The sequence below is a fragment of the Chlamydotis macqueenii genome, chromosome 24, assembly GCF_036417535.1.
Source record: "Chlamydotis macqueenii isolate bChlMac1 chromosome 24, bChlMac1.mat, whole genome shotgun sequence".
Taxonomy (NCBI): Eukaryota; Metazoa; Chordata; class Aves; order Otidiformes; family Otididae; genus Chlamydotis; species Chlamydotis macqueenii.
Window position 1 is genome coordinate 1778005 of NC_141579.1, and position 27402 is coordinate 1805406.

Sequence of the window (27402 nt, forward strand, 5' to 3'; positions counted from 1 at the left end):
GTACGTGATGTGCTGTACATCTTTTTTTTTGTTCTTAGTTTTTTTTTTTTTTTTGTTTGGTTTCCCTGTCTGTTTTCTTTTCTGCTGTTGCTCTCTCTCTCTGTTTTTTTTTTTTTAATCGCGAGCCCTGAGTTTTGCCGCCTTCTCTTTCCCAGTTCCCCTCCCTGCCGCACTGGTTGGGGGGGGTGCTGAAGGACGGTGGGGGCCGCTGCTCTCGGGGTGCGTGAGGATGAGGAGAGGAGGAAGAAGATAAAAGTTTGTGGAGCTGGAGATGCGCTGGCAGGGGCAGGGTAAGAGCGGCGACAGCTTTCAGTGCCGGCACTTGTGGTGCGGGAATGATCGTCCGACGTTCGCTAGTATATCCCTGCTTGGGACCCCCGTGTAGCCCCTCTGAGCACCTGTATCCCATTTAGGGACCCTATAGACCCCCCCTTGGGACACCACGTACCCCCTGAGAGCCCTCAGACCCCCTGTAGGGACCCTATATACCCTCTCTGGGAGCCAAAATACCACCTGTGAGCCCTTAAAACCTTTCAGGACCCCGTATACCCGCTACAGGACCCCTTCTACCCCTTGTGTGCCCATCTAGGCTCCTTTGGGACCCCCAAATACACCCTGGGAGCCCTTATAGGCCCTTTTAGGACCCCAAATATGCCCCATGAGCTTAATTATCTTCTTTGAGACCTACATATACTCCCTTTGGGATCCTGTGTACCCCCTTGGGGATCCTGAAAAAGGCCTCTGAGCAATTATATCCCTCTTTGGGACCCCCTTCTAGCCCCCCTGAGCCCTCACATCCCTCTTTGGGACCACTTTTAGCCCCCCTGAGCCCTCATATCCCTCTTTGGGACCACTTTTAGCCCCCCTGAGCCCTCATATCCCTCTTTAGGACCCCCTTCTAGCCCCCCTGAGCCCTCATATCCCTCTTTGGGACCACTTTTAGCCCCCCTGAGCCCTCACATCCCTCTTTGGGACCCCCTTCTAGCCCCCCTGAGCCCTCACATCCCTCTTTGGGACCACTTATAGCCCCCCTGAGCCCTCATATCCCTCTTTGGGACCACTTTTAGCCCCCCTGAGCCCTCATATCCCTCTTTGGGACCCCCTTCTAGCCCCCCTGAGCCCTCATATCCCTCTTTGGGACCACTTTTAGCCCCCCTGAGCCCTCATATCCCTCTTTGGGACCACTTTTAGCCCCCCTGAGCCCTCATATCCCTCTTTGGGACCACTTTTAGCCCCCCTGAGCCCTCATATCCCTTTGGGACCCCTTCTTGCCCATCTAAACCCTTATATCCCTCTTTGAGACCCCCCTCTAGCCCCTCTGAGGCCTTATATCCCTTCCAGGGACCCCTGGATAGCTTCTCTGCCCCCTTACACGTTTCTGTGGCACTCCGTACAGATCCTCTGCGCCTCCATTTCCTGCTCTGGGACCCCTTCTAGCCCTTATAACCTTTTTTAGGGATCCTACAGCGCCCCTTTTGGACAGGTAGATGACATCCGTTGCTCGTCCCTTGTCCACCGATGCCGTCACCCCGTCATAGAAGGCCACCAAATTGGTCAGGCACAATCTGCCCTTGGTGAAGCCATGTTGGCTGTCACCAACCACCTCCCTGCTCTCCATGTGCCTCAGCATGGTTTCCAGGAGAATCTGCTCCATGACCTTGCCAGGCACAGAGGTGAGGCTGACCAGCCTGGAGTTACCTGGGTCCTCCTTGTTCCCCTTTTTAAAAATCGGGGTTATGTTCCCTCTCTTCCAGTCACCAGGGACCTCACCAGACCGCCACGATTTCTCAAATACGATAACCAGTGGCTTGGCAACTTCATCCGCCAGTTCCCTCAGGACCCGTGGATGGATCTCATCAGGTCCCATGGACTTGTGCACCTTCAGGTTCCTTAGATGATCCCGAACCTGCTCTTCCAGTACAATGGGCAGTTCTTCATCCTCGCAGTCCCTGCTTGCACCTTCTACAGCTTGGGTGGTGGAACAAGAACTCTTGTCGGTGAAGACTGAGGCAAAAAAGTCATTGAGAACCTCAGCCTTCTCCATGTCCTGGGTAACCAGGACACCAGTTCCCTTCCGGAGGGGGCCTACATTTTCCCTGGACTTTCTTTTGTCCCCTACGTCCCTAGAGAAGCTCTTCTTGTTGCATTTTATGTCCCTGGCCAGATCGAGTTCTGAGCCTTCACGTCCCCTTTCAGGATCCCGTGTTCCCCCGCAGGTCCCCTTCTACCCCTTGTGTGCCCAGATTTCCCCTTTGGGAACCCCAGACACACCCTGGGAGCCTTTACGGCCACATTTGAGGACCACCTAATATGCTCCGAGACCCCCAATATCCGCTTTGGGACCACACATACTCCCTTTGGGCTCCTGTATACCCCCCCCAGGGACCCTAAAACAGACCTCTGAGCCCTTATGTCCCTGTTTGCGACCCCTTCTAGTTCCTGCGAGCTTTTGTACCCCTTTTTGGGACCCCGTGTGTCTTCTCTGAGCCCTTACATCCCCCTTTAGGAGCCCTATATACCCCCTTTTGGGCGCCATATACCCTCAGGGAGCCCTTGTACCAACTTCGGGACCCTACCTACCCGCCTTGAAACCCAAACTGCCACCTGGGGGCCCTTATACGCCCTTTGGGACCCCGTACAGCCCCTACAGGTCCCCTTCTACCCCTTGCGTGCCCGTCTCTGCCCCTTTGTGACCCCCAAATACACCCTGGGAGCCCCTGTAAGCCCCCTTTAGGGCCCTGTATGTACAGCACAAGCCCCCACATCCCCCTCTGGGACGTATTTTAGGATCACCCCGGCTTCGTAACATTAACTTGCCCTCAGCTTTCCCGTTATTTATTTTTCCTGATTACGTCTTACTACATCCTCCCATTCCCGTATGTTCTTCAGTATTCCGGCTCCTCCGAGCCCTTCTTCCCCTCTCTCACAGTAACTGGGGTTTAAGCTCTTCCCGAAAGCTTCCTCCTGCCCCCCGCGAGGCTCAGCGTCACTTACCCTCCCACAGAGGGGGACATCTTCGATAATTAAAACGCTTTAAGGACCACAGGCTAATTACCACCTCAGAGCCCCTGCAGGGAACACAGCTGCTGTGCCGACACCCCACAAGCGAAGACGGAGGCGCTGCGGTGCCCATTAAATAGTTTTTATTCCTTAGGACATCAATTGCATTTCCACTTGTTTACAGTACTGTAAAGTGCAACGGTAGCCACCTCCCCTCCTGCGCACACGTTCAAGTATTTAAAATGCCCAGAAAATGCTTGTTGTGATTTTTATTTTTTACAGCAGCTCAGTTATGGAGTTGTTTTTTTTTTTTTTTTACTCTTGCAAAACATACCCAGATGTGCCTACAGGTTTGGGTCCTTCACTCTACCCCCCGCGCCCAGGGGTCCTCCAATACTAACTGCTAGTGGAATGCACCTCCCCGGGGCCTTAGTCCACCTCCTCGATGGTTGGTCCGGAAGAAGCTCCACCAGACGGAGGAGCTCCACCGCCAGGGAATCCGCCAGGCATCCCGCCAGGCATCCCTCCCGCACTCTGGTACAGCTTGGTGATGATGGGGTTGCACACCTTCTCCAGCTCCTTCTGCTGGTGCTCAAACTCCTCCTTCTCAGCCGTCTGAAAAAAAAAAAAAAAAAAAAAGAAAAGCTCAGTCCTGCTGCTCTCGCCACACAGACACGGTCAAAAAGTTAACTGGCACGACCTGGCTTATCTATTGAAATAGTCCGGGCTTATTTTCAGCCCCCAAGTCAGGCACGCGTCGGGAGAAACGCCGGTGGTCGCTCAGACATCCAAGGAAGGTACTTGGACCAACACAAGTCTTTCGACTTCTGGTGGAAACTACGAATGGCTTTGGAATCGCTTTCATCACAGCAACCGCGTCCCACTCCATCCCCTCGAGCCTCCGGCGTGGCTCGCTGCCCTGGTTTTGTTTAGCGAGGGGGCACTGAACACCACCACACACAGATTACGACCTACCTGGTTCTTGTCCAGCCAGTTGATTATTTCATTGCATTTGTCCAGGATCTTCTGCTTGTCCTCATCAGAAATCTTGCCCTGGAGCTTCTCATCTTCAACAGTAGCTTTCATGTTGAAGGCGTAAGACTCCAGGGAGTTCTTAGAAGACACTTTATCACGCTGCTTCTCATCTTCTGCTTTGTACTTCTCCGCTTCCTGAACCATCCGCTCGATGTCTTCCTTGCTCAGGCGGCCTGCAGAGCACAGCAGCATTTCAGATCACCGGTTTCCAGTCGGCCGTTTCGCCGAGCGCGACAGCCTCCCGCGTATCGCGGAGCCTGCGCTCGGGGGCAGGCACGCAAGAGACGCGAGACGTCCTTTAGCTGTCGCGTCTCAAAGCCCCCACTTTATGGGACCTCTTAGGAACGCTTCGCTGCCGCACTAAAAACAAGGCTCGACTGTAAATCAAGACGCACACGCACCGCCGAGTTCTGATTAAGGCAACCAAACCGAAGCATTTCCACCCTCCGACGCACGACCCTTACCCTTGTCATTCGTTATCGTGATCTTGTTCTCCTTGCCAGTGCTCTTATCCACAGCAGACACGTTCAGGATGCCGTTGGCATCAATATCAAAGGTTACTTCGATCTGAGGTACGCCTCTGGGAGCGGGGGGGATGCCAGTCAGCTCAAACTTGCCCAGCAAGTTGTTGTCCTTCGTCATGGCACGCTCTCCTTCATACACCTAGCGAGAACAACCAGCAAATCAAGTTTGACCCCTCACTGTTCATCACAACACTGTACTATCCTAACGCACCAAGGTCGCTCAGACATCCAAGGAAGGTACTTGGACCAACACGAGTCTTTCGACTTCTGGTGGAAACTACGAATGGCTTTGGAATCGCTTTCATCACAGCAACCAAGCGTCTACTGGAGTCCCTCAACAGCAAGAGCAGAAGACCTCTGGCCTAAGATCTGCTCTAAGTACCAGCCACTGCAAGCGTTGACCAGCTGTTGTCATTATGCGCGTCACCAGTTCAGCCCAGGGCTGTGCGCCTACCTGGATCAGCACCCCAGGCTGGTTGTCGGAGTAAGTGGTGAACGTCTGAGTCTGCTTGGTGGGGATGGTGGTGTTCCGTTTGATCAGGACTGTCATGACGCCTCCGGCGGTCTCAATACCGAGGGACAGGGGGGTCACGTCCAACAGCAGCAGATCCTGTACGTTCTCAGACTTGTCTCCAGAGAGAATAGCAGCCTGAACAGCTGAGGGGAGAGAAAAAGTAACGTTAGGAGCCTTGCAACAGACACACCACGCACTGGAGTTAAGCCCACGGCTCGCTCAGACATCCAAGGAAGGTTTTGGCCATCATCAGTAGACTTCCGGTGGAAACTACGAATGGCTTTGGAACCTGATTCATCATTGCAAGTCCAAGTTAAACCCCTTACTGCTCCAAAAGCTTTACTGATTCAGCTGGAAGACCCGGGGCCCGCTCCAGTGCTGTTCCGAGACCTCAGAGAGTACCGGGTTTGTCGAGACCACCACCCGGCTTTAGCAGGCCAAAGGCATTACTTGGTCGTTACCTGCACCGTAAGCCACAGCCTCGTCAGGATTGATGCTCTTGTTCAGCTCTTTGCCATTGAAGAAGTCCTGCAGCAGTTTCTGAATCTTTGGGATACGCGTAGACCCACCAACCAGCACGATGTCATGGATCTGCGATTTGTCGAGCTTGGCATCCCGCAGGGCCTTCTCCACGGGATCCAGCGTGCCACGGAACAGGTCGGCGTTCAGCTCTTCAAAGCGAGCTCTGGTAATGGACGTGTAGAAGTCAATACCCTCATAGAGAGAATCAATTTCGATACTGGCCTGCGTGCTAGAGGACAGAGTGCGCTTTGCACGCTCGCACGCGGTGCGGAGGCGGCGAACAGCCCTCTTGTTCTCGCTGATGTCTTTCTTGTGCTTGCGCTTGAACTCAGCGATGAAGTGGTTGACCATGCGGTTGTCGAAGTCTTCACCGCCCAAGTGAGTGTCACCTGCGGTGGACTTCACCTCAAAGATGCCATCTTCGATAGTGAGAATCGACACATCAAAGGTGCCGCCTCCAAGGTCAAAGATAAGAACATTCCTTTCCGCACCAACCTGGAAGAAGAAATCAGTTTTCACTACGCAGTTCATTTTTAACAGCTAGACATCAGCGGCAGCGGCCGCCCCGCAGCGTACCTTCTTGTCCAGGCCATAGGCTATGGCAGCAGCTGTGGGCTCATTGATAATTCGCAGCACGTTGAGCCCTGCAATGGTTCCAGCATCTTTTGTCGCCTGGCGCTGGGAGTCATTGAAGTAGGCTGGTACAGTCACTACAGCATTAGTAACGGTCTGTAAAAAGAAAAAAAAAAAATCAGGTAACAAGCCCGTTACGTACGTTAACTACTCGCACATGCGGAATCATCAGCTCAGTTTCACTTAAAACTGGAATCTCACCTTCCCAAGATACGCTTCTGCAATTTCCTTCATTTTGGTTAAAACCATGGAAGAAATTTCTTCTGGGTAGAAGCTCTTTGTCTCGCCTTTGTACTCCACCTGGACTTTTGGTCTGCCAGCATCGTTCACCACAGTGAAAGGCCAGTGCTTCATATCAGACTGGACAACAGAATCATCGAATCTACGCCCAATCAACCGTTTCGCATCTGAAAAGGAATAATTAGCCATACTGAACACATTCGCTCACAAGCCAGGACATTAAGTTACTCCTAGAAAAGCTTTTACCTGTAAGGCATACACTTTCACAGCGCATAAAAGTTTAATTACTGGTATAACTTAATTGCTAGTAATGCAGCTGTATTATTCAGCCTACAAACAAATGACAAGTTTTGATTTCTAAGAGGAAAGCTTCAGAGCTGCTCTCCGTCAGTAATTCTGAGGAACACCCACCCTCACCGCGCCGAGCTTCTGCCCGCTAAGGACGCAAACCTCGCCGCCTTACCGAAAACTGTATTGGTTGGGTTCATGGCAACTTGGTTCTTTGCGGCATCGCCGATCAACCGCTCCGTGTCCGTGAAGGCGACGTAGCTGGGAGTGGTCCGGTTACCCTGGTCATTGGCAATGATTTCCACCTTCCCGTGCTGGAACACGCCAACACAGGAGTAGGTGGTGCCAAGGTCAATTCCGACAGCTGGTCCCTTCGACATCTTGTCTGAGGAAAAAAAAATAAAAATCCAACTGTAAAACTGAACTCAGGCAACGATATTCAATCGCTATGATGCTGTGTTTTACTAAAATTGCTCTTTAGCAATTCATTAATTTAAAGGCTCTGCCACTGGGGGGGCAGCCGCGTTGGTACAGGCCCAACCACGTGGTACAGCCCGCGCCTCCATTTCCCGTCGTGCACCGCCCCGCCGGGATCACGTGGGCGGCGGCGGCCATCTTAGGTGCCGGGAAACGTAGTCCCCGCTCGGCGTGGGCCGAGCTTGCCGCGCCGTGGGGGCTGGCACGGCCCCAGCCCCGCCGCGGCACCGACCCACCCCGCACCACCCCCCGCCCCCCCCCCCACGCGCTCGGGGGCCCCCCGACACCACGTCGCGTTCCCGGCAAGCCGCTCCTCCCCAGCCGCGCCGTCTTTGGGGACTACAAAGCCCAGCATGCTCCTCGGCCCCACGGACCGGCCTCCACCTCCCCCCCCCCCTCCGCCCCCCACCCCCAGGCGTTGCCGGCGGGGGGCAACACGGGCGCTACGTCTCCTTTATCCCTCTTTCTCTGCCCACCCCCCCCCCCCGGCCGTTTCAGGACAAGCGGAAGGAAGCGGGGGGGGGCGGCAATCACCGTTAAGTCGGATTTAGGGAGGGAAAAAAAAGCGAGGGCGCAAAGAGCTCTGCAAAGCGACCGCATCTAAAGGGAAAAACCCACCGCCGCAGTGAAAAAAAAAAAAACAAAACCTCCCAAACCCTCCCCGCAACGGCCCCTCCCGCTGCGAGGGCACCCCGGCTCCCCACGCCCGCAGGCCCCGCTACCTGATCGGCGCGGTCAGTCCCAGACGCGCACGAAGGCGGCTGCGGCCGAAGGTTCCTGCTCAATGAGACCGGTCGCCGCCCGCCCCCTCGCCTTTATATACCCCCTCAGAACCTTCCAGAAGGGCCCGCCTCCTCTGCCCGCTCCAGCCAATCTGCTGGCGTACGCCGCCGCCCTTCCCACCAATGGCCGTCAGCCGGAACCCGCACCCTCCCTGACGCACACAGGAAGGGGGCGTGGCCGCCGGCCGGTATTCTCGAACCTTCATGCGCTTTCCTCTCTCCCCCCACCCCGACCGCCCGCCGCGGGTAGGGGGTGGAGCTTCCCCTGCGCGGGAGCCAATGAGAGCCTTCCAGCGACCCGCATGGAGATGACGACACCGGCGAGCGTAGGCTGAAGGAAGGGGAGGGGGCAGGGAAAGAGCGCCGGAGAGCGAACGGCAGCCAATCGCGACACGGCGCGCGGAGGCTCCTTTGCATATTTCGCGCGCTGGGGGAAGGCGCCTAGGGGTGGGATTGACCAATCAGCTAGCGGGGCTGGCGGCTTCATTTGCATAGAGGGTGGCGGGCTGCGGATGGAGGCGCCGGGCGGGGGGAGCGCACAAAATGGCGGCGCCGTGCGGGCTGCGGCTCAGAGAGAGACCCCTCTGGTTGTGCTGGTCCCGGCTTTCTGGTCATCCCCGGGCTCTGCTGTGTTCACCCCGCAGCGGGCGGCTCCCCTGTGGGCACACTGCGAGGAGGCTGGCGGCAGCGTTGTTGGGGTACCCCTCCACCCCACGGTGTCCGGTGAAACACAATGAACGGCGCAGTTAACGGCAGGCGGATCAAATCCAGACAGAAAAAAAAAAAAAAAAGCGTTTGGCTTTCCGACAGGAAAGCTGGAGGTGCCGGGGGCCTACCCTGCGGGATCACCCTCTGCCCCCGGGAGGAATGACGGCATTTCCCATTTTTATGCTCATTGCCTGAGGCTTCCCAGGGGCTCCCTACAGCGTTTGCTTCAGTAAATCTGTCTCAGCACAATAATCCATGCCAGCAGCGCGTTGCTGCTCTGATCCTCCATGTTCTCTTTCACAAAGCAAAAGGCAACGTTCTCCGATTTCTTCCTGCACCCTCATTCTCGCCCAAACAGAGGAAACCACGTTGTGTTTTAGGGAGACACCGGCTTCTCCGCAGAGCAGAATTCAGCATCCCCAGCCCTACTTTTTAATCCATCCCGAGTTTTCCTCATTTATAATTAGCCCTAGCACACCACGCCAAGCTAACCTTTGTATGTCAGTGCTGCCTGCTTGCAGCGTGGCTGACTTCAGTGGAAACGGAGGCTCGGAACGGTGGCAAACCGCGGCCGTTCAGCGTCCCTGGGGATGGAGCTGAGCAGACGGCCGGCCGCAGCCATTCAGCTGGTCTCGGCGCCTTGGGCTGAAAGCTGATCGGAGGTCATAAATCGCGTAAGGTCAGGCCCTAGCAAGGAGTTGCTGCGAGTCTCATCAGATATTTACATGGCGTAAAACGCTGAGTGGAAAAGTCAGAGCGAGTTGCTAGGAATAGGGCTACACAAAATCGGTATCCTGGCCAGCCTCTGTGAGCCTGCGCAGCGGGAAAAGGGGCAATGGAATTTCTAAATTTGGGGGGTAAGAACTGCATTTAAAAAGCGTTTCTGGTGCCAGCAGGCTCCTGTGATGGATGCAGGGGGCGTGCTGGCCCACAGGAAGTCAACTTGTGTCAAGCAACATTTTGTGGCTCCTGTTCTTGCTCTGCCACACACAGGGCTGGAAACTGACTCGGGACCTTTGGGTGACAACAGAAGGCGTAATTTGGAACTTGTGTGTACGAGGTTAGAGACAGGAGAGGCAGCAGGGAAAGGAAAGGGGCTCCGTATCACAGAGAGGTAGCTGTCACTCTCCTGTGCCTGTAAAGGTAAGGGCTTTTTTTAAAAATCATGGGCAGAATTTCCGTAGGACCTAAAAATAGCACTAGCTGCGCCTTGAAGTGAAATAGTGACATTTAGATATGCAACCGCGCTTCGCACAGCAGACTGATGGTGAGCGAAGGCAGCCTGAAAGAACAGTGAGTCAGTGCAGGGAGGAGGGCAGTTTGGCAAATGACTCATTACATTGGCAATTAAAGGCTGTTAACATGCTGCGCAAAAGTCCCTCATTTACTGTACATTAGAAAAATGAAGGCCTAGCAGGCTGGACTCTGACAAGTATTCTGTGCGGAGTTTTTGTTTTAAACTATGAATTCCAACATTATTTTTTTGAAGCTAATTTAGTACATTGGAGATCAAGCACTGCTTGTCCTTTAAGCATTTAAAGAAGAGAGTGAAGATTAAAGACACCTTCCTATTCCTTAGTTATTTGTACAACACTTGCATCTGCACACCCCAGCTGAAGTTTGAAAATAACGCATCTCCAAGGCAGGCCCTTCCTTTCCCCACTGTGTTCTCCCCCTTCAGTGTGTCAGTACAAACTGATCCAGGTTAAAAACAACCCCAGATTCCTGATACTGTACAAAAGCACGGAGTTGCACAACCCCTCTCAAAACGCGTATCGCCTGATCAGGATTTTGGATGTCGTCAGCTCAGGAGGGAGCCGGTAATGCTGTTTCCTCATGAATCAGGGATAGACAGTAGGACAACGCCTATGAGACCACTGTGTTGTCACTGTCTTCTGTTTTAAATACTGCATAATTATGTTGCAATTTCTACTCCCAGATTTCAGTAAAGAAGATTGCTGATGTTGGGAGACCTCTGCGCAAAAACATTCCCAGGGAAAGAAGGCTGGAGCACTGCAAAAGAAATCAACCAGTTATGTTTAGGTATCCCAAATTCCACCTACATCTCCCTGACAAAATGTTTACCTGCAGAGATCTAGACTGTCTGAACACAGCTAGTAATTGTTCAAGGTTTCATTGTCATCTCGCACCCAGTTCAGGAGATGAACTGAAACGCAGCAGTTAGCTTAAAAATGGCATTTTTGACTCCTTACTTTTTTCCTTGGATTCAGCTTGACAGCATGTAACACATCACACCACAGAAGATGGAGCATTAGCACAAGTTTAGTTGAGCTGTAGCACTTAAGCTGCAGCACATTTATTTATAAAACAACCAACCCCCAAAAAAATTATGAAATCGTTGATTCAAAGGAATCGATAATAAATATTTGCTTTCCTCCGAGTTGTTCAGACACAGTACAAGTACACCAATTACAGCAGGTAGAAGAGATGTAAGCTTAGTTTAGCTGCTGAGAAAGAAAAGAAAGCTACATAACATTGTATGCATTTAATCACACTAGTAATAACTGGTATATGACAGTAAATGCTTTAAGTACACTATTTTACAAACTGGAGTTTGGCTTATGATTCATTTGCTTCCCTTGTGCAACTCCTGATAGCATCATCCGGAGCTCAGAAAGTGTCCCTTTGAGAAGAGAATACCTTTGACACGATCTCTTTCTCCTCTTTCCTTTGAGTAATGAACGTTTCCCTTTGGGCTTCACGTTAGCAACCGAAGCACAGAATTGACTTGGTCTTCACCTGGGAGACCACTGATGCGTGGTCTGGAAAGCACCGCAGTGTTTCAGGCTTAGTGGTTTTAAATCACCGTGGTGGCCAGACTTTCTAACCGGGGCCACACATCTTTGCATCTTTATTCTATGGGAGGAGAGGGCCACAGAGCTTTTTCTGACACGGTTTGTATACAGGGCAGCCTGGGCGTGCCCAGACAGCGGGCACACGTACCTCCTACCTCCCAGCAGTGCAAGGAAGAGCTGGGAACGCTCACGCACACCAGGCTTCTGCAATTGCTTCTGACCAACTTCCCCAAGGTCCATAAACCTTTCATCCTCTGCAATCAGCTCGTATGACAAGGAGTGACTTCTCTGCTCCGCCCCGGGTGAGTTGGAGACTAGGAGAATCACGGCTGATCTGTCCCGCAGGCTATTCCCAAAGGTCTCCAGGAAAGAGACTGCCAGGAGCAGGCAGAGCAAATTCTCCTAGCCGGCAGCAAGAGGCCTCTAAGCTGCAGACGGAGCATCCTCCTCTTTGGTAATTGCAAGTCTGGCCTGTGACTCAAAGCGAACACAGTTTTTGGTACTCAGGCTGTAGCCAGCTCAGTCGTTTGAATTGTCGCCCTTATTTTGTGGTAATAAGCTTCTGGTTGCTCAGGCATGTATTCTTTACTGAGAAAAGCACTCCTGTTTTTACATGCACAGAGTAAGTATCCTCAGATACAACACAGGTAACGTTAAGCACAGTAAGCAACCGTAGAAGAAGCCACAAATTATTTTATCAGCCTTGCTCATGCTCTGGGACTTTCCCAGCTCTGGAGTGCCCGAGACTTCAAGGTCCAGCAAAAGACCAACTGTGGATGAATCACAGACACCTACAGCTGCTGTTTCCAAGCAGTGACAGCCACTACCCAATCCACCAAAACAGACCTGATCCGGGAACGTGCCTCTAGAGCATCCAGGGAAACCGCCTAGGTAAAATAACACAGTATCCAACACCAGGAGCTGCCACAAAACACCTTATCGAACACCTAATACCAGGTGTCTCCTTTGTTTAAATCTGTGACTCAAGACTGCCTGCCTTGGACAACAGATCAGTACTTTGTCCTGCCCAGGGTGGCTAGGTTGAGAAAGCAAGTCAAATTTTGGTACATGTGAGGAAAATGGATGATTGCTCCCAGGAAGATAAGTTTTCAGATAGTACAGGGCCAGTTTGAAAACTATTTCCCGTAAGGAAGTAGCCCAGGCAGGGCTTGGCTTTGACTAGATTGTCTAAGATCTCAAGCAAAGAAGCTAGAATTCTGGTTCTCAGTCAGAAAAGGAGATTTTCCTTTCCATTTTCCTTCCATTCCCCAAACTGAAGAAAACCTTCCCTCCCTCAAATTAAAAAAAAACAAAACAAAACACAACCAACCAAACCACCTCAGTTGCTTTTTTTTTTTTTTTTTTTTTAATAGAAAATCATCAGTCCAGGAATAGAGGAATCTAGAACCTAAAAGCTCGGTGTCTTGTGTGAGCAATGGTCAGAGCCAAGTCCTTTGGAGGAAAATATAAATGATGGATCTGCCTCCAGAGGAAGCTTGTCCCTACCTCCCATCGTTTCCCACTGGCCTTCAACTTGAAGTGTAAGATTTTGTGTTCCTTCAAAATGTTTATTCTGGCTAATTTAATCACAGAAAATATTTTTATGATTCCTGCAATTTTTTTAAGAGTCGTGGTAAGGTTTAAAAGCCTCAACGATAGCACGTGGCCCAGCATTAGGTGTATAAATAGGACATCGCACACAAATATTTTTAATTATTTAATTTTTGTGCTTGTTTATCTGTCCCTGGTGTATTTTCCTCCCTACATGCTCTGCCACTCTATCCTCCAGTCTTACCTGGATGCCTCAAGGCCAGCTCGAGAAGGCTGTTCGTTCAAGTCTTGAGAAGAGCTCTCCATAAGGCTTCTACAGCATGGGCTCATCCCAAAACTGGTGGACTCACAACCTGGCGATAACAAAGATTATCTTCCAAATGCTTCGTCCAGGCTTCGGGGTACATTAGCGGCCCTCACTTTTTGAGGTACTGCCTTCATTTCAGATTCAGTGCCCAATTCTCACCACACTAAGGCTCATTTGCCGCAGACACCACTCCAGTGGAGTTACTGTGGCTTCGCAGTGCTGCCGATAAAAGCAGAGTCGGGCTCCTGGCCGTATCTCTCTGGGTGCATCATGAAGTTTATTCTGGCAATTAAAGCACCTCTGTTTCCTTGACATATGGGGTCCTTTCTCTTTAGAGGTTAGTTCAGACACATGCCTTAATCCTGCGTCTCTTCACCTTTGTGAGAGATCCTTTCATTTCCACTTCAGTTACAGCCTCAAAAAGTATTTCACCAGAAGACTGAATGCGCAAAACGTGAAGCATCTGTCAGTTCCCTTTCACGCTGAATACCAGACTACCCTCAGCAGAGAGTCTGCCTCAAAATCTTCAGATAAGACAATGCATGTTTGAGAAAGTTCTCCAAAGCCAGTACAAGAGACTTTTCCCTCCCCGCAAAACCTCTCTGGAATATTATGTGTCTTTATGTCTGTGTTTATCCCTTTTAAAAAATCCTGAGGTTTGGTTTAATTTCATTTGTACAGCACTTAGCTGTTGTTGTTTTAAAACGCTCAGTGTTCAAAAATGATAATTTAAAAAGAAGTCTCCCTTTTCCCTCAAATGTATCTTTCTTAAAAAAAAAAAAATAATCTGCATCAGAAACTCAGTGCTGGAAGATGTCAAGAAAGAGTTGAGTGGGAGGGCTTCTTGTGGTGTAAATAATCACAAGTGATTAGAATGAAGCTGGCCAGGAAGACAACTAGCTAATCTAACAATTCCTATGTGGCTGGTGGTACGTGAAGTGTTTCTGGACAGCAGGAGTCTCCAGACGGCTGGTGAGCAGTCACACGGTCTGGAACGCTCGGCTTTGGGCTGGCACCATGACCAGTGTTGCTCCCATTTTCATCAGGTTAGTGTAGTCAACTTTCTTTGGCTCAATTTCTTTTCCTTCCGTCTCCCTCTGGCTGTACTGGGGAGGAGTCAGATGGGGAGTAGCTTCCGTTGACAAAGTCCGTTGGCTGCGAGAGGCACTGTTGGCTGTCGACCTGGTTGAGGAGGAACCTGAGCGTGAGCTCCTGGAGCCAGAGGAAGAGGAACTGGGCTTGACGAGATGGGCCTTGGGTGCCTCTGCATCTTCTCTGCAATCAAACAGATGACAGGGCTCAAATACCATGAGAACAGAAATGCTTATACATTTTACCAGACTGAAGACCAGACAAATGACCTAGACAGGACTAGCTGAGACCAGTTCTTCTAATTTAGAAAAAAAAAAAAACGTGAGTAGTGAAAGATGTGCAAGAGCTGAGCCCAGAGAGAGAGAGGAAAAGGATAACACGAGAGGCTGAAGCTCAAACTAAAAATAAAAAGGCACGCAAGATTAGAAAGCGAGGAAAACAGGAAGAAGGGAAGGGAAGGAGTCAGCAGAGACCACCTTCTAGCTGGCAACCTGGCCATCAGGCAGAGTAATCAGCTGCTGAATGGATTACAGAGATGTCATACGAGGGCAGCCAATCTTTTACAAGTAGACATAAGAATGGAGCAAGACAAGGGGTTTCTTCAAGGGCAGGAGCAGCTAAAACTTGTTCCTGGAAATATCTTTTTCCAGAGCTTTCCTTCCTGAGAAGTTTAGGCTTGACTGGCTAGAGACCAATCTCTGCTTAGGGGAGTGAAGCGGCGCACCTCACACGCATGTAACGGATGAGTTCAAAGAACACGCGTCAGCATTCTCGGTACACCCGCTCAGGGCGAGGCTTCTCAGCTCTGCACACAGCAGCTCAGGGGATTTTTCACCCTGCGCTAAATCCAGAAGCACAGTTGTTCAAAAGACTCAAGAAAGACTGTGAGAACCTGCCTGCCTCATAGCATTCCCCACAGAAATTGCAACTGAAAAGAAAAGAAAAGAAAACAAAACAAAACAAAAACCCACCGACTAAAAAAAGGCTCTCAGAACCACAATGGACTGGTGAGTTGCATTTACTACTGGAGAGGATTATGCAAATGCTTTAAAATGCTGAAATGGCAAGTGTGAGAGAGATATTTTGTTGAGTTTTACGCTAATTTGTCCTGGGGCGGGAAGACATTTTCATCTATTTAATTTTCTGAAAAGTCTTCACGACTATTCTCACAGTCAAGAAATTTGTCACTGCTCATTTCAGGGAAGCTCTAAAAGGTTTTTAGAACATCCTTTTGAGACACTTATACCTAGGTTACTTAAAACTGTAGTGAAAAGATGTGTGAAACAGAGAAGGGAGGGTGGGGGGTGAGGGATTAAATAACAGGCGTTACCTGATTTCATTCGGCGCCTCCTCTTCCTCATATCTCTTCTTTTCTTTCCTCCTGATTGTCAGCTTCACCACCAGGAAAAGGAGGCAAAGTCCCACCACCACGCCACAAACCGCTCCGGCGATCATGCCGATATTTTGTGCATCTGTCGTTCAGAAAACAAACGTGTTAGGTGGTGAAGTCTCACTAGGGTCTTACGGGCAGATTCTAGTCCACACGACAACTTAGAGCACCGGGTATAAATCAGAACAGAATGTGTTTAGGCAGTTGAACTGGTTTATCTTCAGGCATTGTTTCTAAACGTGAGCTAAAAGCGAGAAAAGTATTCGCCACCGGAAGGGTGGGATCACGAGTGCTATGCCTTCAGCTATTCAAATGAAGAGGAAAAATCCTCTCATAAGAGCCCAGAACTACAGAAAGTGCAGAGACAAACAGGACAACCAATAAAGCACCAAGCATTTTCCTAGAGGCAGACGAGTGTTTGAACTATGAATGTCTCCCCATGAGGATTTTTTTTCCCCCTCCAACTCCCCCCAAAATGATTACAAATCCACTCGCAGAGTGAATTATTAAACTGAGGGAAAAAAGTGACCTGAGGCGGGTAGAGAGGAAAGGAGGCAAGGAAGACCACACTGTGCAGGTGGCAAGGCATTTCTCATCCAAAATAACAAAGGTAAGAAGAGAACGCTTCCTCGTGTATACAGGCCCTTAGCTGATGCTTTCTGACAACTTCTTTTGATAAAAGTGGTTAGGTTGGGTTCGGCTGAAAGTTGTTTCCTTAAGGCTCGTCCCTACGGAGGGTTTAGCAAACCAAAGCGAGGTTTTAATCCAATTCAGTTCAATTGCCTGGACACTTTTACCTCAGATGCCTGAGGCAGACAGGTTTTGCTTGCTACGCGGCCACATTCCAGTTACTTCAGGCCTGGCTGGGCAGAAAAATTCCAAAGCTATGGCATCTCCACAGAAGAGACTCTGCTATTAGCAGCCTTTTTATCACAGCGGTTCCAGCCCTTGCTGATCTCCGCACATGGATTTGTCCTCAGTGCTTGTGCTAAATGCCACCCTTTTCCTTGCATGCATATGCAAAACCACAGATACCTAGAAATGTACACACCCTGATGGGGTTAATCAGGTGGGACATTGATTTTAATCTCTGCTGTTCAGGACAGAATTTATTAAATCTGGATTAAAACCAACCTGTGTCAAATGTTGCTTTTTTAATTCTGCACATGACTTCGTGTCAAAGTCAGCCTTTCCAGCTGCCGTTACGTAGTTCACGGTCTCAAGCGCAACGGATAAGTAATTTGGAATTGGAATGATGGACTGTCCACACTGAGACTTTATACTTGAGAGTAATCTCATCCAATCGCTCCACCCAGAAGTACCTCAAAAAAGGGGAGACTCTGCAACATCTAACTCACTGTTTTTTTCCGTTGTATTTCATTAGTCATTCTCAAAATCAAAATTTCTAACAGACCAAAACCGTTGAGCCCAAATTATGCATTTACCACTTCAGGTTATACCTAGGATGGCTGTGCAAACCGTAGGTGCAATAAATAAGAACTACTTCATGCGGTTCTGGTACGAAAGGGCAAAGGTGTGGCACGGAGTTTACCAGTCGAGATGGGACAGCTGTGAAGCAGCGCGGCTCATATGGTGGTGCATACTGGTTATGGATGACTGGATAACTGGATACTGGTTATGTGCCAATACTTACGCTGCACTGTCACCTGAACAACACAGCTTTCTTGTCCAGCTTCATTAGTGGCAATGCATTGGTATAACCCAGCGCTCTGCTGTGTAAGATTCTTCAGAAGCACTTGCCCAGGATTCGAAATGTCTGAAACGGGAAAAGCGATGCTGGGATTAATCAAAAAAAAGACTACGAAACCTTAGCAGTGGATAGGACACAGAAGCACAAAGTGAACTTCCAGGTTGGATCAGTTCAAGAACAATCAATGACGCCTCACAAAAGATCATCTGTCAGCCTTCAGCAAAACACTAAACAAACTCCTCTGCACTTCCTTGTTCAGAGCGGAGCTCACCACAATGCCCAGCTGCAGCAGTGAGAGGCACTGGTAGACTGTTGCTGTCGCTGCCATCAAGCGATCTCTGTTTCAAAAGCAGGCACGTGGCTGTCCGTGGGCATTACGCGTGGGGGTTTATCTGGCTTTGAGTGTACCAAGAGCTCCAAGAGGAAATGACCTGACTTACTGACTCTTGATGTAGGCGGGAGATGTTCAGCTCTCTCATCCTCTTCGTTTATGCGCTGCCATCGGTAGGAGATAGGTGCGGTGCCAGAAGTGGAACGGCACTGCAAGGACACTTCCTTTCCTTCTGACAGCTCCCCTTCTAGCCAGCATTTGGGCTTGGAAGGTTTTTCTAGAAGAAACAGAAGACAGGTCATGCAAATGCAGCAGACTCTTTTTCTCGGTAGAAAACCCCTTTTTTTTGGCAAAAGTATGTAACTTAAACGGCTTCCAAGAGCTGCCTTCTCTGCAAGGCATTAAGGAATTACACCAGTGATGTCTGTTAGGGGACTTCGGCTGCGATTGTAACTTCATAGTCTAAGAAGTGGAGCTAGCTGGCTCAGACAGAGAAACGACACGTTATAATACTCTGGGGCACTTTGCCTCACAGATACTTGCATCAGTGGATCTGTTTCACTGTGTTCCTCTTCTAGGTACTATTTAGAGAACATCTTTCCCTCCCCCTGCTTCTCTGTTTCTTCTCCCCACAGCATCCAGCAGGCCACAGCACTTTTCCACAGATGACAGCGTACATGAAAAAGCCAACCAATAAATTGAAATCAGGGAAGAGAAATGCTAATCCCAGCAGCTTGTCACCTCTGCTGACTTGGATCAGTTTGAGGTCCCGGGCCATGAACCCAGAGCCCTCAGCAGGAGATCTGGACAGCGCAATCGCCAGCTAAGCTAGAATATCAGACTAGTTTGTGTGATGAGATCATAGAGGTACTTTGGAAAGAACGGTTCATATGATTTTGCAGGTGATGATACTTACCTCAAAACAGTTCTTTAGGCTCCTCTTGTGTCCTGTCCTTTGCCAAAAAATGCAAAGGCAGATATAGAGTTGGACAGTGAAACCCGATCGTGAAACGTCTTTGTATTTATACCCTGCTGAAATAAATCTCTCTCCAGGAAATGAGTCTAGCATTTTTTTTTTTTCTTTGTAAGAACAATGAAATGACCTTACCTACAACCTTGAGGGTGATGCGAGACCATTCGTACTGCCCAGCATTTTTAACCTTACAGATGTAGTTCCCCGCATCACTGGACTGCAGGGATGTGATTTGTAAGGATGCATCTCCAGCAAGGAAGTTGGAAGTGAAAGAAACGCGCCCTTTCTGTTCCTCATTCAGGTCGTCATAAACACGGCCTCCAGAGTAAGTGATCACCTGAGGAGCAGAGACTGTCACTGATCGGCCAGTTGTAATTTTACTTTCACACAGAACAACAAACCAAAGCATTTCCAGGAGCTGCAGGCCGACGTTCTGCACAGTTAAGCGACTCGCCAAGGGTCACACAAGAAGCCTGTGGCAGGGTGGAAAATTAAACCTCGTATTTCAAGTCTGGGACTGATACATAAACTGTTTTTATGCTAGAGGTTTATACCGGAGCATTTATACTAGTGTCAAAATAGACATCAGCTTATGTCACAACATATAAAAGCAGTTTTTAATTTTGGCTAGCTGACTGAAGTTACCGCAGACCTGCTTTTTATAAGTACTCAACTATATTTTTTTTTCCTGAAGCCAAGGTTTCAGAAACTAGGCCTAGAAAATACAAGGTCATTTTTGAAAACCGGGAAAGGCAATTCTGAAGTTTGTTCAATTACGCCTGATTACACAGCAGTGTTAGTTTAAAGAAAACTCAGTTGTAATACAACCTGTTTAAATACAGCGTGTGTGACTATCAAATAACTTTTATACATTACAAATCCCTCTAAGTAAATCAGCTGTGTTTTCTATTCTGCTTCATCAGAATAACTTGCCCAGATCATCACAGAAGTCTTTAAGTCAATGAGGTCAAGACAGAAATGACTATTTTCTCAGCAGATGCTAATCACGGCCCAACCTACCGCTTTTTGTACCGTTTCCGAAACGTGCAGCAGCCACTCGATATCCAGGCTCCCTTGCTCCAGGAGGCCCAGGCGGTGGTGACAGGGCAAAGTCACGTTTTCTTCAGCCACTCTCTTAAATTCCGTCTGGGCCTCAGACAGCCAAACAGAACAGGAAGCTGGAAGACAGACAGCGGTGGTCAGAGGCCCGGACTTAGGATGCGTCTCTGCGCTGGTAAGTGTTGCTAGTTTAGCTTTCCCTGGCTTCTTCCTCATTTGCTTCACAGCATCAAAGAAAACCCAACAGCTTGGCTTCCTGGACAGGTTGCAGCTGATTAAAGGGGACATCTCTACATACATTTCGTTTCACACTCATACTTAAGCGTGAAGAACAGATGGCTTCACACTCCGGAGCTGTCAATGCTCAAGTTGTACCCACATCCTCTGCGCGCTCAAAATTTCAGATAATCTCCTTGCTTTTGCCTTCACCTTTTATTACCTTAATTCACAAGCAGAATTTCCACCTTTAGAGCCCATCGCTTTATTCCCATGTCAGTCTGACAAGGCGTGGAGTCACTTCCCTACCACCGGACGATGTTTGTTGTGTGCATTGCAGCACTGGCAATAAGAGACCAGCCTGGGAAGAAGAGGGTTAACCTTCAGAAAAAGGCACGGGACAAGCTGGGTAGTGAAGCATCCTTGAATAGCAACGTCAAAAAAAAAACCCATAAGTTGTCAAAAAAGGTTTGTCAGGATTTTTTTAAAAGGCAGGGGAGAGAAATTTGCAAGCTGTCCCACTAGAGGGAAGCAGAGCCTTTTAAATGTTAGCCAGCAAAGGCCAAACCCCACGTTAAATCCCTAAAACCTGGCCTAGGAGACGATGCACCGCAGAAAAACACGATGTCCAACCAGCACTGCCTTAGTCGCTTCACCGTAAAACTCGCACCTTCTTTCCGAGTTTCTTTCTACACTGCATCCCCACTGAAACTGAACAAAATCAGGGGTCCGTTCTTGGCTTCACCCACCCCCAACTTTTGGTAACACATGGACTCACTATGGTAAGTTCAAACTCAGTTAAAACTGACCCAAAAGATCCGAGATGTGGAAAATTATGGGCATTTAGGTCAGGGACCCCTGGGTCTGCTACAACCCCCCAAAAAAAAAATCTTCAGAGTGCAGTTGGGTTGTTCTTAAGTTTTGGTTGTGCAAGAAAAAAAAGCCTAAAAACCTTTTTTTTTTTTCCTTGTGAAATGAGGTGAGATGAAATATGTTGTTTCTTGGACCAAATATTGTGAAACTGATGAAAACCGGGAGAGTTGGCAGGCAGTCTCGTGGGTGACTGAACACACAGGAAGATCACTGTGGCAAAAGCGTGGTTTCATAGGCTGAATTTGTTCCTATACTTGTATTTAAACAGTGGATCTTTAACCTTCACGTGAAAAAAAAAGAAAAAAGAAAAAACAAACTAACAGGAAAGATTACATCCAACATGACACTTGCTTAGCTTTTTCTGTTTCTTCAGGACCAACTCTAGTTTTAGAAAATTCATTCTGTTCCTGCTCCCGTTCTCAGATCTGCTTCTGAGTTGTTAGCATGACCACCCCTCAGCTCCGGAGCTTCTGATATTTAATCAATACTTGCCAAGCAGCTTTATAAAAGATATCCTCTATGATGTGCATGAGAAAGCTCTCCCCTGCATGGATCTCTGCTGAATCGATGAGAGTGAAAGCTCCTTTTCAGCCACATTAGCTGTTTTCTTGAAAGGGAAAAATAATCCAGTTTATCACTGGATTCGCTCGTCTCCAAGCTCTATCTGCCAAATACGATTATACATTCCGCCTAGGATGACCGCCTGCTTTCTCCTGCAGCCCACATTGCTGCGGGCCGCTGTCATTAACACGCTGAACTCACTAGCTGACTGATCAATAAGTTTAAATTAGCTCACAATAGCCAGCATTCACATAACATTTGCAACGTTTTCAAAGGCCTCTGCCAGCAGAGCACTGAGGTTTTATGCACACCTTGTAGGGTATTCTATGTTTTAAAACGCAGTTTGACATTAAAAGCCTTGATCAGGATTTATAAGTGTTCTTTGGAGGGAGTAAAACCAGCATAATTTTCATTTCTCTGGCTTGGACAGACTCACACCCCGGTCTGTTCTTGCTGCCCACAGCAAACCTGCACTGGTTTTGAGAAAGAGCCCTGTACCTATGAGCTCATCTTCTAAATGGGAGTGAGATCAGGGAGGCATCCAGTGAGACAGCGACTGCAAATGTCTACAGCACCCTTTGTTTCTGCAATCACGCAATCAGAGAGAACGTGGAGCTGGTTCACCGTTGAACCGATAGCCGGATTGTCACGCACACTGCCTACTTTTTCATGACGCATCCGTCCTGTTATAAAAAACTCCAAACTTGTCCCTCTAGTCCTTATTATGCCCACAAACTCACAAAGTCTGTACGTTTTGCCGGAGTCACTGACTCCATTTTCTTGCCAGTCACCTATACCTGTACAAAGTGAAGAGGAAACTCAAAATGTGGCTTCATAAACGTACCCAACGTAGGGTGCCACTTACGGGAACTACCCATTAAAAAACCCAGGGAGAACTAAATGTGAACACAGCTCATGCATGCCTTTCAGCAGTCCGGGCAGAGTCTCACCGTGGCGAGCAGTAACGAAATGGAAATTTACCTTTAGATACGTGCTGGAATTTACAGTATATGCCTCAGAAAGAAAAAGGAACTAGAAAACATATTGAAGCCTTTCCTCTAGGTTAAGTGTTTTATTATTCAACAAAGAATAAGTGCCCTCTGAAGGTCTCTTGTATTTGTGTACACGAGACCTAGCAAGAACAGGTCAACAAAATGAGATTTTGCTCGTAGCGCTTTTTACCATTTATCTTCGCTCCCCCCCCACCCAGTTTAAGTGTCATTTAAATGGATCCTGAAGGAAAGTACCTGCCTGTGGACACCCCCCCGCAGCAGCAAGCCCCTCCAGACGCCAGGACACACACCGGTTGCGGAGCCAGAAGTGCTTTTGCCGGGCTGGATGCGTGCACAGCTGGATGTGCGCACAGCTGGCTCCGCACCTTCCTCCCCAAGCTTGGCAGCCACGGGAGGGCAGCGCCTGCCCGGAGTAAAGCCCCTGAGCTGCCTCCAGGAGACAATCGAGTGAAACAATGGAGTTTTTTCCCCAGAAGTGGGATCCGGGAGCCTCGCTCGGTAATGCCACACATGTGCAGGCTCCACAGTTCTTACCCACAGCCCCTCTTCCCTCTCCACATCCTGCGTGCGGTTCCTTACGCTGCAGAGAGCACTCCGGGAATCGCTTCTTCCAGCTTTACTCAGCCCTTACTCAGCCCTGTCCCATGACTTCAGCAGGAGGGTGGTTTGCTGTTCCTGCGGAGCAGGAACCCTAAAGCCGATTGCAGCTGCAGCGTTTTGAAGGCATTGGCCACGAGCCTGAGAAAAAAAAAAAAGCCCTGGGTGCAGCGCCAGGCCTGCACTGTTCTGTATTTGGGGGAAGAGACCACTGTAATGTTTAAATGTTTGCTCTATTGCTCAGGAGACAATAACTCACCCAACACCCTGCGGACACAGGAGGACAATTACCGTCTTTCATCCCTCACCGGTGTTTTAAATATCCACTGAGCAACAAATATTTTAAACCATACCAAAGCTGGCACACCTACAGAGACAGCACAGGCACGGGTTTACGGGGGCAAGGGCACACACAGGGACTTCAACCCCTCTCCGTAACAGGCCACGCTGCTTCGCGTGCATAGCACATTTGGAAGGAAAAAACGCAGACAATATCCCGCATCTTTCTCATGCAAAGATAAGTCTTAAAGCATTCCCCAGAACTTATTTCAACCCTTTCAAAGGACTACTCATTTTTAATCTATCACATCGTATAAGATGGTTTGAATTTCAGAAAAGCCTGCCCTTTGGAAACAGATGTAGAGGGAGGGAACTGTCTCCCATACAACGCAGCAAGTGCTGAGCAAACCGGGGCTGTGTGTTGACCTCATCACGGATTATGACCACCTAAAATAGTGTTTTCGTGTCTGAATCCTTAACGTGATCACACAGCCTTTTGTGTACACACTGTTCTGAAGCTCCATTTATTTTCATGCCCCTCCAATAACATGTATGTTTATACACAGATGCACATATATATATATCAACAAAATCAAATATACATGCCTGCAAGGCACGTAAGTATACAAGCGGAATCAAAGTGAAAATAAATGTTTTGCTGACATTTTTATTTGTAGGGAAATTCATGTGCTAAAAGCTAAAGCACTTCCAGATTTAAATATTTCATTAGGTTCAGAAGGCAGCTTGAATGAGGGAGCAACACTAAATATAGATTATATTTCTAAAAAAAAAAAAAAAAGTAATATATTTTGCTGTATTACCTAACTGCTGTAATTAGGAGGAACGGCCTAAAAAAGATTCAGAGAACTGAGATGCAAGAGATCCATAATGATGCTTTGTGAACTTGGCCCAAACCATACCTACACCACGTTAATTTAATGTGTGAATATCCAAAATGGGTCTCGCAAAATTTCAGAAGTCCCTGAAACTTCTGTGAAGTTTATTCAGCTACACTTTTTTTTTTATAATTTATTTTGGCTTTTTATCAAGGATGATATTTGCAGCAGCCTATTCCAAGATACTGATGTCCACGGAAGAGTAGAAAGCAACCTGTAATTTTCCTGCAGCTTGCGACATCCTGTCCTAGCACCAGAGGTAAGTTACTCAGGAAGAAAGTGGCTCAAATTTGCTGCTGAGGAAAACTTTCTTCAGTACAACAGCAAAAGAAGGAATTCCAGTAGTAGCTACGCACAGTTTTTAGCGCTGTCTGGACAATTTCCGTTTCACCTGTGATAGGTGCTCTGTCTGCTTTTTTTCATTAATATCACACTGTTCCCTGGATGAAAGCGTGACAGGAACAGTGAATGGCCACTGCTGTCAAGGCTCATCACATCCTTTCTGAAAGAACAGTTCCCCACAGACAAGGTCTCAAGTGTAACCAATCATTTTGAGCTCTGATTTTGAGTCTTTCTTGGTATACTCTTAAATTTTTTTTTTCCACATCTGTATGATTCCACTGAAAATGAGGTCCTTCTGAGAAGGAAGTTTTGGTCCCGTAGTCCTTTAAGTAACACACATTCTTCTCAAAAACCAGAGAAAAAAAAAACACCACAGTGTATTTGAAAGTCCCACGCTATAGCCGGTCCCCAGCTGAACTGCTTGTGCGAGTACTTCATTTTAGTCAAAATGATCCAAATCAGCAAAAACTCTCTACTTAAACAGTTTAAATTAGCCCAAAGAGAATAAACACCCACAGAATTATCGAGGCCTATAACATTCCTCTAGCTGAATAATCCCGCGCATTTGACTCGCGTGTGCTAAAACATTTATTCCACTCAAGAAAGTATTTGAAAACAGAGTGTCTAAATTAGATATATACACAAATAATGTTTGAGAATTAAGAAACAAAAAGCCCAGGACAGCCTGCCGTGTTGCAACTTGGAACCACTCCTTCATGCCAGGAATTTAAGACATTTCACATATGTTAGAGTTTGATCTTCGAGGAAATTATCTACTAATCTTCTTGATGGAAAAGCAGAAGCCTGTCCCCCACTCTGTCCAGTGGCAATAAGCAAAATCCAAGCATTTTGCAATAACAAATTTAGAATTCTACGTGCTTAAATAGAAGGCTGACAACTACTTTTATGGCCAAAGAATTACATCTTCAGTAAAACTTCCAGAGATACTTGAGTGACTGGGAAGCTGAGATCAGCTAAGTGCTAAAACCACTACAGACCAGTTCTACAGTTAAGTATTTCAGGCTCAGTAGGTCTTAAAATTAAGCTTTCTATCGAGAAACCAAACTTTTCCCCCCTCACTGTTACAGACACACGCACATTAAGGCTTTTGTCTCCTCTTTGACTCTTTTCCCCGGTTTCTGCTGTGAATAAACCAAGACAGGGGATGTTGGTTTGTTCCAGAGCTGTGAGGAGAACCCACAAGGTCAACACCCCCTCCTCCCCCCCTCTCTAGACCACACTAGCCCTAACAGTTAGTTACCCTGACAGCATTTTAGGCCAAAATAAATATGAAATGGTGTCTTCTTACAGAGGACTATTTTGCATTCTTTGCACAAGGGAGGAGAAGCTGGGGGCGGCCGGAGTCTCCTAGGGATAATTAACTCAGCCAAGGCTGTGCTCTGGGACATCTGCTTTCTGTATTCCTTGGCTGGCAGAGACACAAAGGCCAAAGGTTGCCTTCTCCGAAGAGCTCGAGTGCTCCCAGTGACCAAGACCTGGCCCCCAGCGCATGCTGCCTGCAGCCTGCTCCCCTCCGCCTCCCTTTGATTTCAGGAATTCGGTTGTGAAGCAAAAGCATCTCGAAGAAGAAAAATGTGCGCGAACAGTCAGCTCCCGCAGGAACAGGCTAGCTGTGTTAAAATAAAGAGGTCAGCCTATCCCCATCCATATCCTCATAGCATTGCAGAGGTTCTCTGTAATTGGAACCACATGTGCTCGGGGCTGAGGTTTGAGGAGGCTGTTAAAACAGAAAGCAAAGGGAAAGAGTCCTGCGTGTTGCCGCGTTTCCAAGTGGTGACGTGAAGCATTTGGAATTGAAACGGCTGAGGAGCTCAGAAGGCCCAAGGAGAACAGAAAAAAGGAACATTTCACAAAGAGAAGCCTCCGATTTTTAGATGTTTGCAACAACTAAAGCAGAAGTGCAGGAGGGGGGTTAGAATTGGGCTGGTGGTACACAGGCTCCTACCAACATGAATATCACCAGCTGCAGTAGCATGGGTAGGAGTTGGCCACCAATGTTGCCCTGGGCAGTCTTGGATGAGCCAGGGAAATGGTCTGTGGGACATCTGTTACCAGCACAGAGGCAGCGCACAGAATGTGTCTACATGCACTGTGTCTTCACCCTGCCCCTAGGCACGAACAGGACTGTTCGCCCAGTGCAGGTCCAAGTCTCACAAATGGGCACCAGCAGATTAAAGACTGATCCTACGGTGGCCATACACAATTAAAGATCTTGCCTATACATTCCTAGAATCAAGAGGTAAAATTCTGTTCCTGAAAATGCCTTCAACATTAAACACACACAATTGAACCCAAAGCCTGGAGAGACTTTAGAATGTTGGAAGAAACATGGAAGCTTTCCATTAGCTGAGGACCTTCACAGGCAGCCAGCAGCTATGTACCTACTGTGGCTTGTCCTTCTTCCTCACTGCATTTTAAAATCAAATGCGAGGAAGAGATTCTGGGTTTACATCCCTGGAGACCAGAGAGCAGAAAACAAGGCATCAGAACTGCATCTTCCTATTTCATGGGTCACAGAGTGTTTGTACAAGTGATGTGTAAAGTCCCTTAGCCTTTCGTCCAGGCAATTTTATCATTAAAATGGTCCAGGTGTCTTCTGTTTGCAGCAACACAGCTCAGCTAAGCCTCTCAATAACAGCTGGTGATGTCAA

General features: G+C 48.4%; 2 protein-coding genes and 3 non-coding genes across 6 annotated transcripts in view; all 5 read right to left on the minus strand.

Annotated features, from left to right (window-relative positions):
• Window positions 1–3126: 3126 nt before the first annotated feature.
• Window positions 3127–8045, minus strand: HSPA8 (heat shock protein family A (Hsp70) member 8). The gene is made up of 9 exons (XM_086766207.1): window positions 7956–8045; window positions 6932–7141; window positions 6430–6635; window positions 6172–6324; window positions 5535–6090; window positions 5014–5216; window positions 4500–4698; window positions 3976–4208; window positions 3127–3615 (listed from the first exon to the last, which is right to left on the minus strand). Exons 2-9 carry the CDS (start codon window positions 7134–7136, stop codon window positions 3430–3432), a joined length of 1941 nt encoding a protein of 646 aa, XP_086622333.1. The 5' UTR covers window positions 7137–7141; window positions 7956–8045; the 3' UTR covers window positions 3127–3429.
• LOC147597868 (small nucleolar RNA SNORD14) lies at window positions 3777–3873 on the minus strand. The gene has a single exon (XR_015261079.1). It is a non-coding gene; the product is annotated as a small nucleolar RNA SNORD14 (small nucleolar RNA).
• On the minus strand, window positions 4776–4872 carry LOC147597869 (small nucleolar RNA SNORD14). Its single transcript, XR_015261080.1, has one exon. It is a non-coding gene; the product is annotated as a small nucleolar RNA SNORD14 (small nucleolar RNA).
• LOC147597870 (small nucleolar RNA SNORD14) lies at window positions 5289–5379 on the minus strand. The gene has a single exon (XR_015261078.1). It is a non-coding gene; the product is annotated as a small nucleolar RNA SNORD14 (small nucleolar RNA).
• Window positions 8046–10337: 2292 nt separating the features above from the next.
• CLMP (CXADR like cell adhesion molecule) overlaps window positions 10338–27402 on the minus strand; it is a 42035-nt gene continuing 24970 nt past the window's right edge. The window contains exons 2-8 of one of the 2 annotated variants that reach the window (XR_015261040.1): window positions 19915–20072; window positions 19030–19231; window positions 18031–18198; window positions 17534–17656; window positions 15820–15961; window positions 13335–14672; window positions 10338–10736 (exon numbers count right to left, since the gene is read on the minus strand). Coding sequence is in view for 1 of the 2 variants with exons in the window: in XM_010128999.2 (XP_010127301.2) it covers window positions 14378–14672; window positions 15820–15961; window positions 17534–17656; window positions 18031–18198; window positions 19030–19231; window positions 19915–20072 (1088 nt within the window). In the remaining variant the exon portion in view is untranslated. Of the gene's footprint in view, window positions 10737–13294; window positions 14673–15819; window positions 15962–17533; window positions 17657–18030; window positions 18199–19029; window positions 19232–19914; window positions 20073–27402 lie in introns of those variants that run through there. The other variant, XM_010128999.2, reaches the window with a different exon arrangement.

Bases quoted from the DNA above. Each gene is read 5' to 3' on its own strand.
- HSPA8 (XM_086766207.1), bottom strand. From the start codon at position 7,136: ATGTCGAAGGGACCAGCTGTCGGAATTGACCTTGGCACCACCTACTCC. The intron at 6,325-6,429 runs GTGAGATTCCAG...TTCTTTTTACAG, and splicing joins CAGAAGCGTATCTTGGGAAG to ACCGTTACTAATGCTGTAGT. The intron at 5,217-5,534 runs GTAACGACCAAG...CTCTCCCCTCAG, and splicing joins GGCTGTGGCTTACGGTGCAG to CTGTTCAGGCTGCTATTCTC.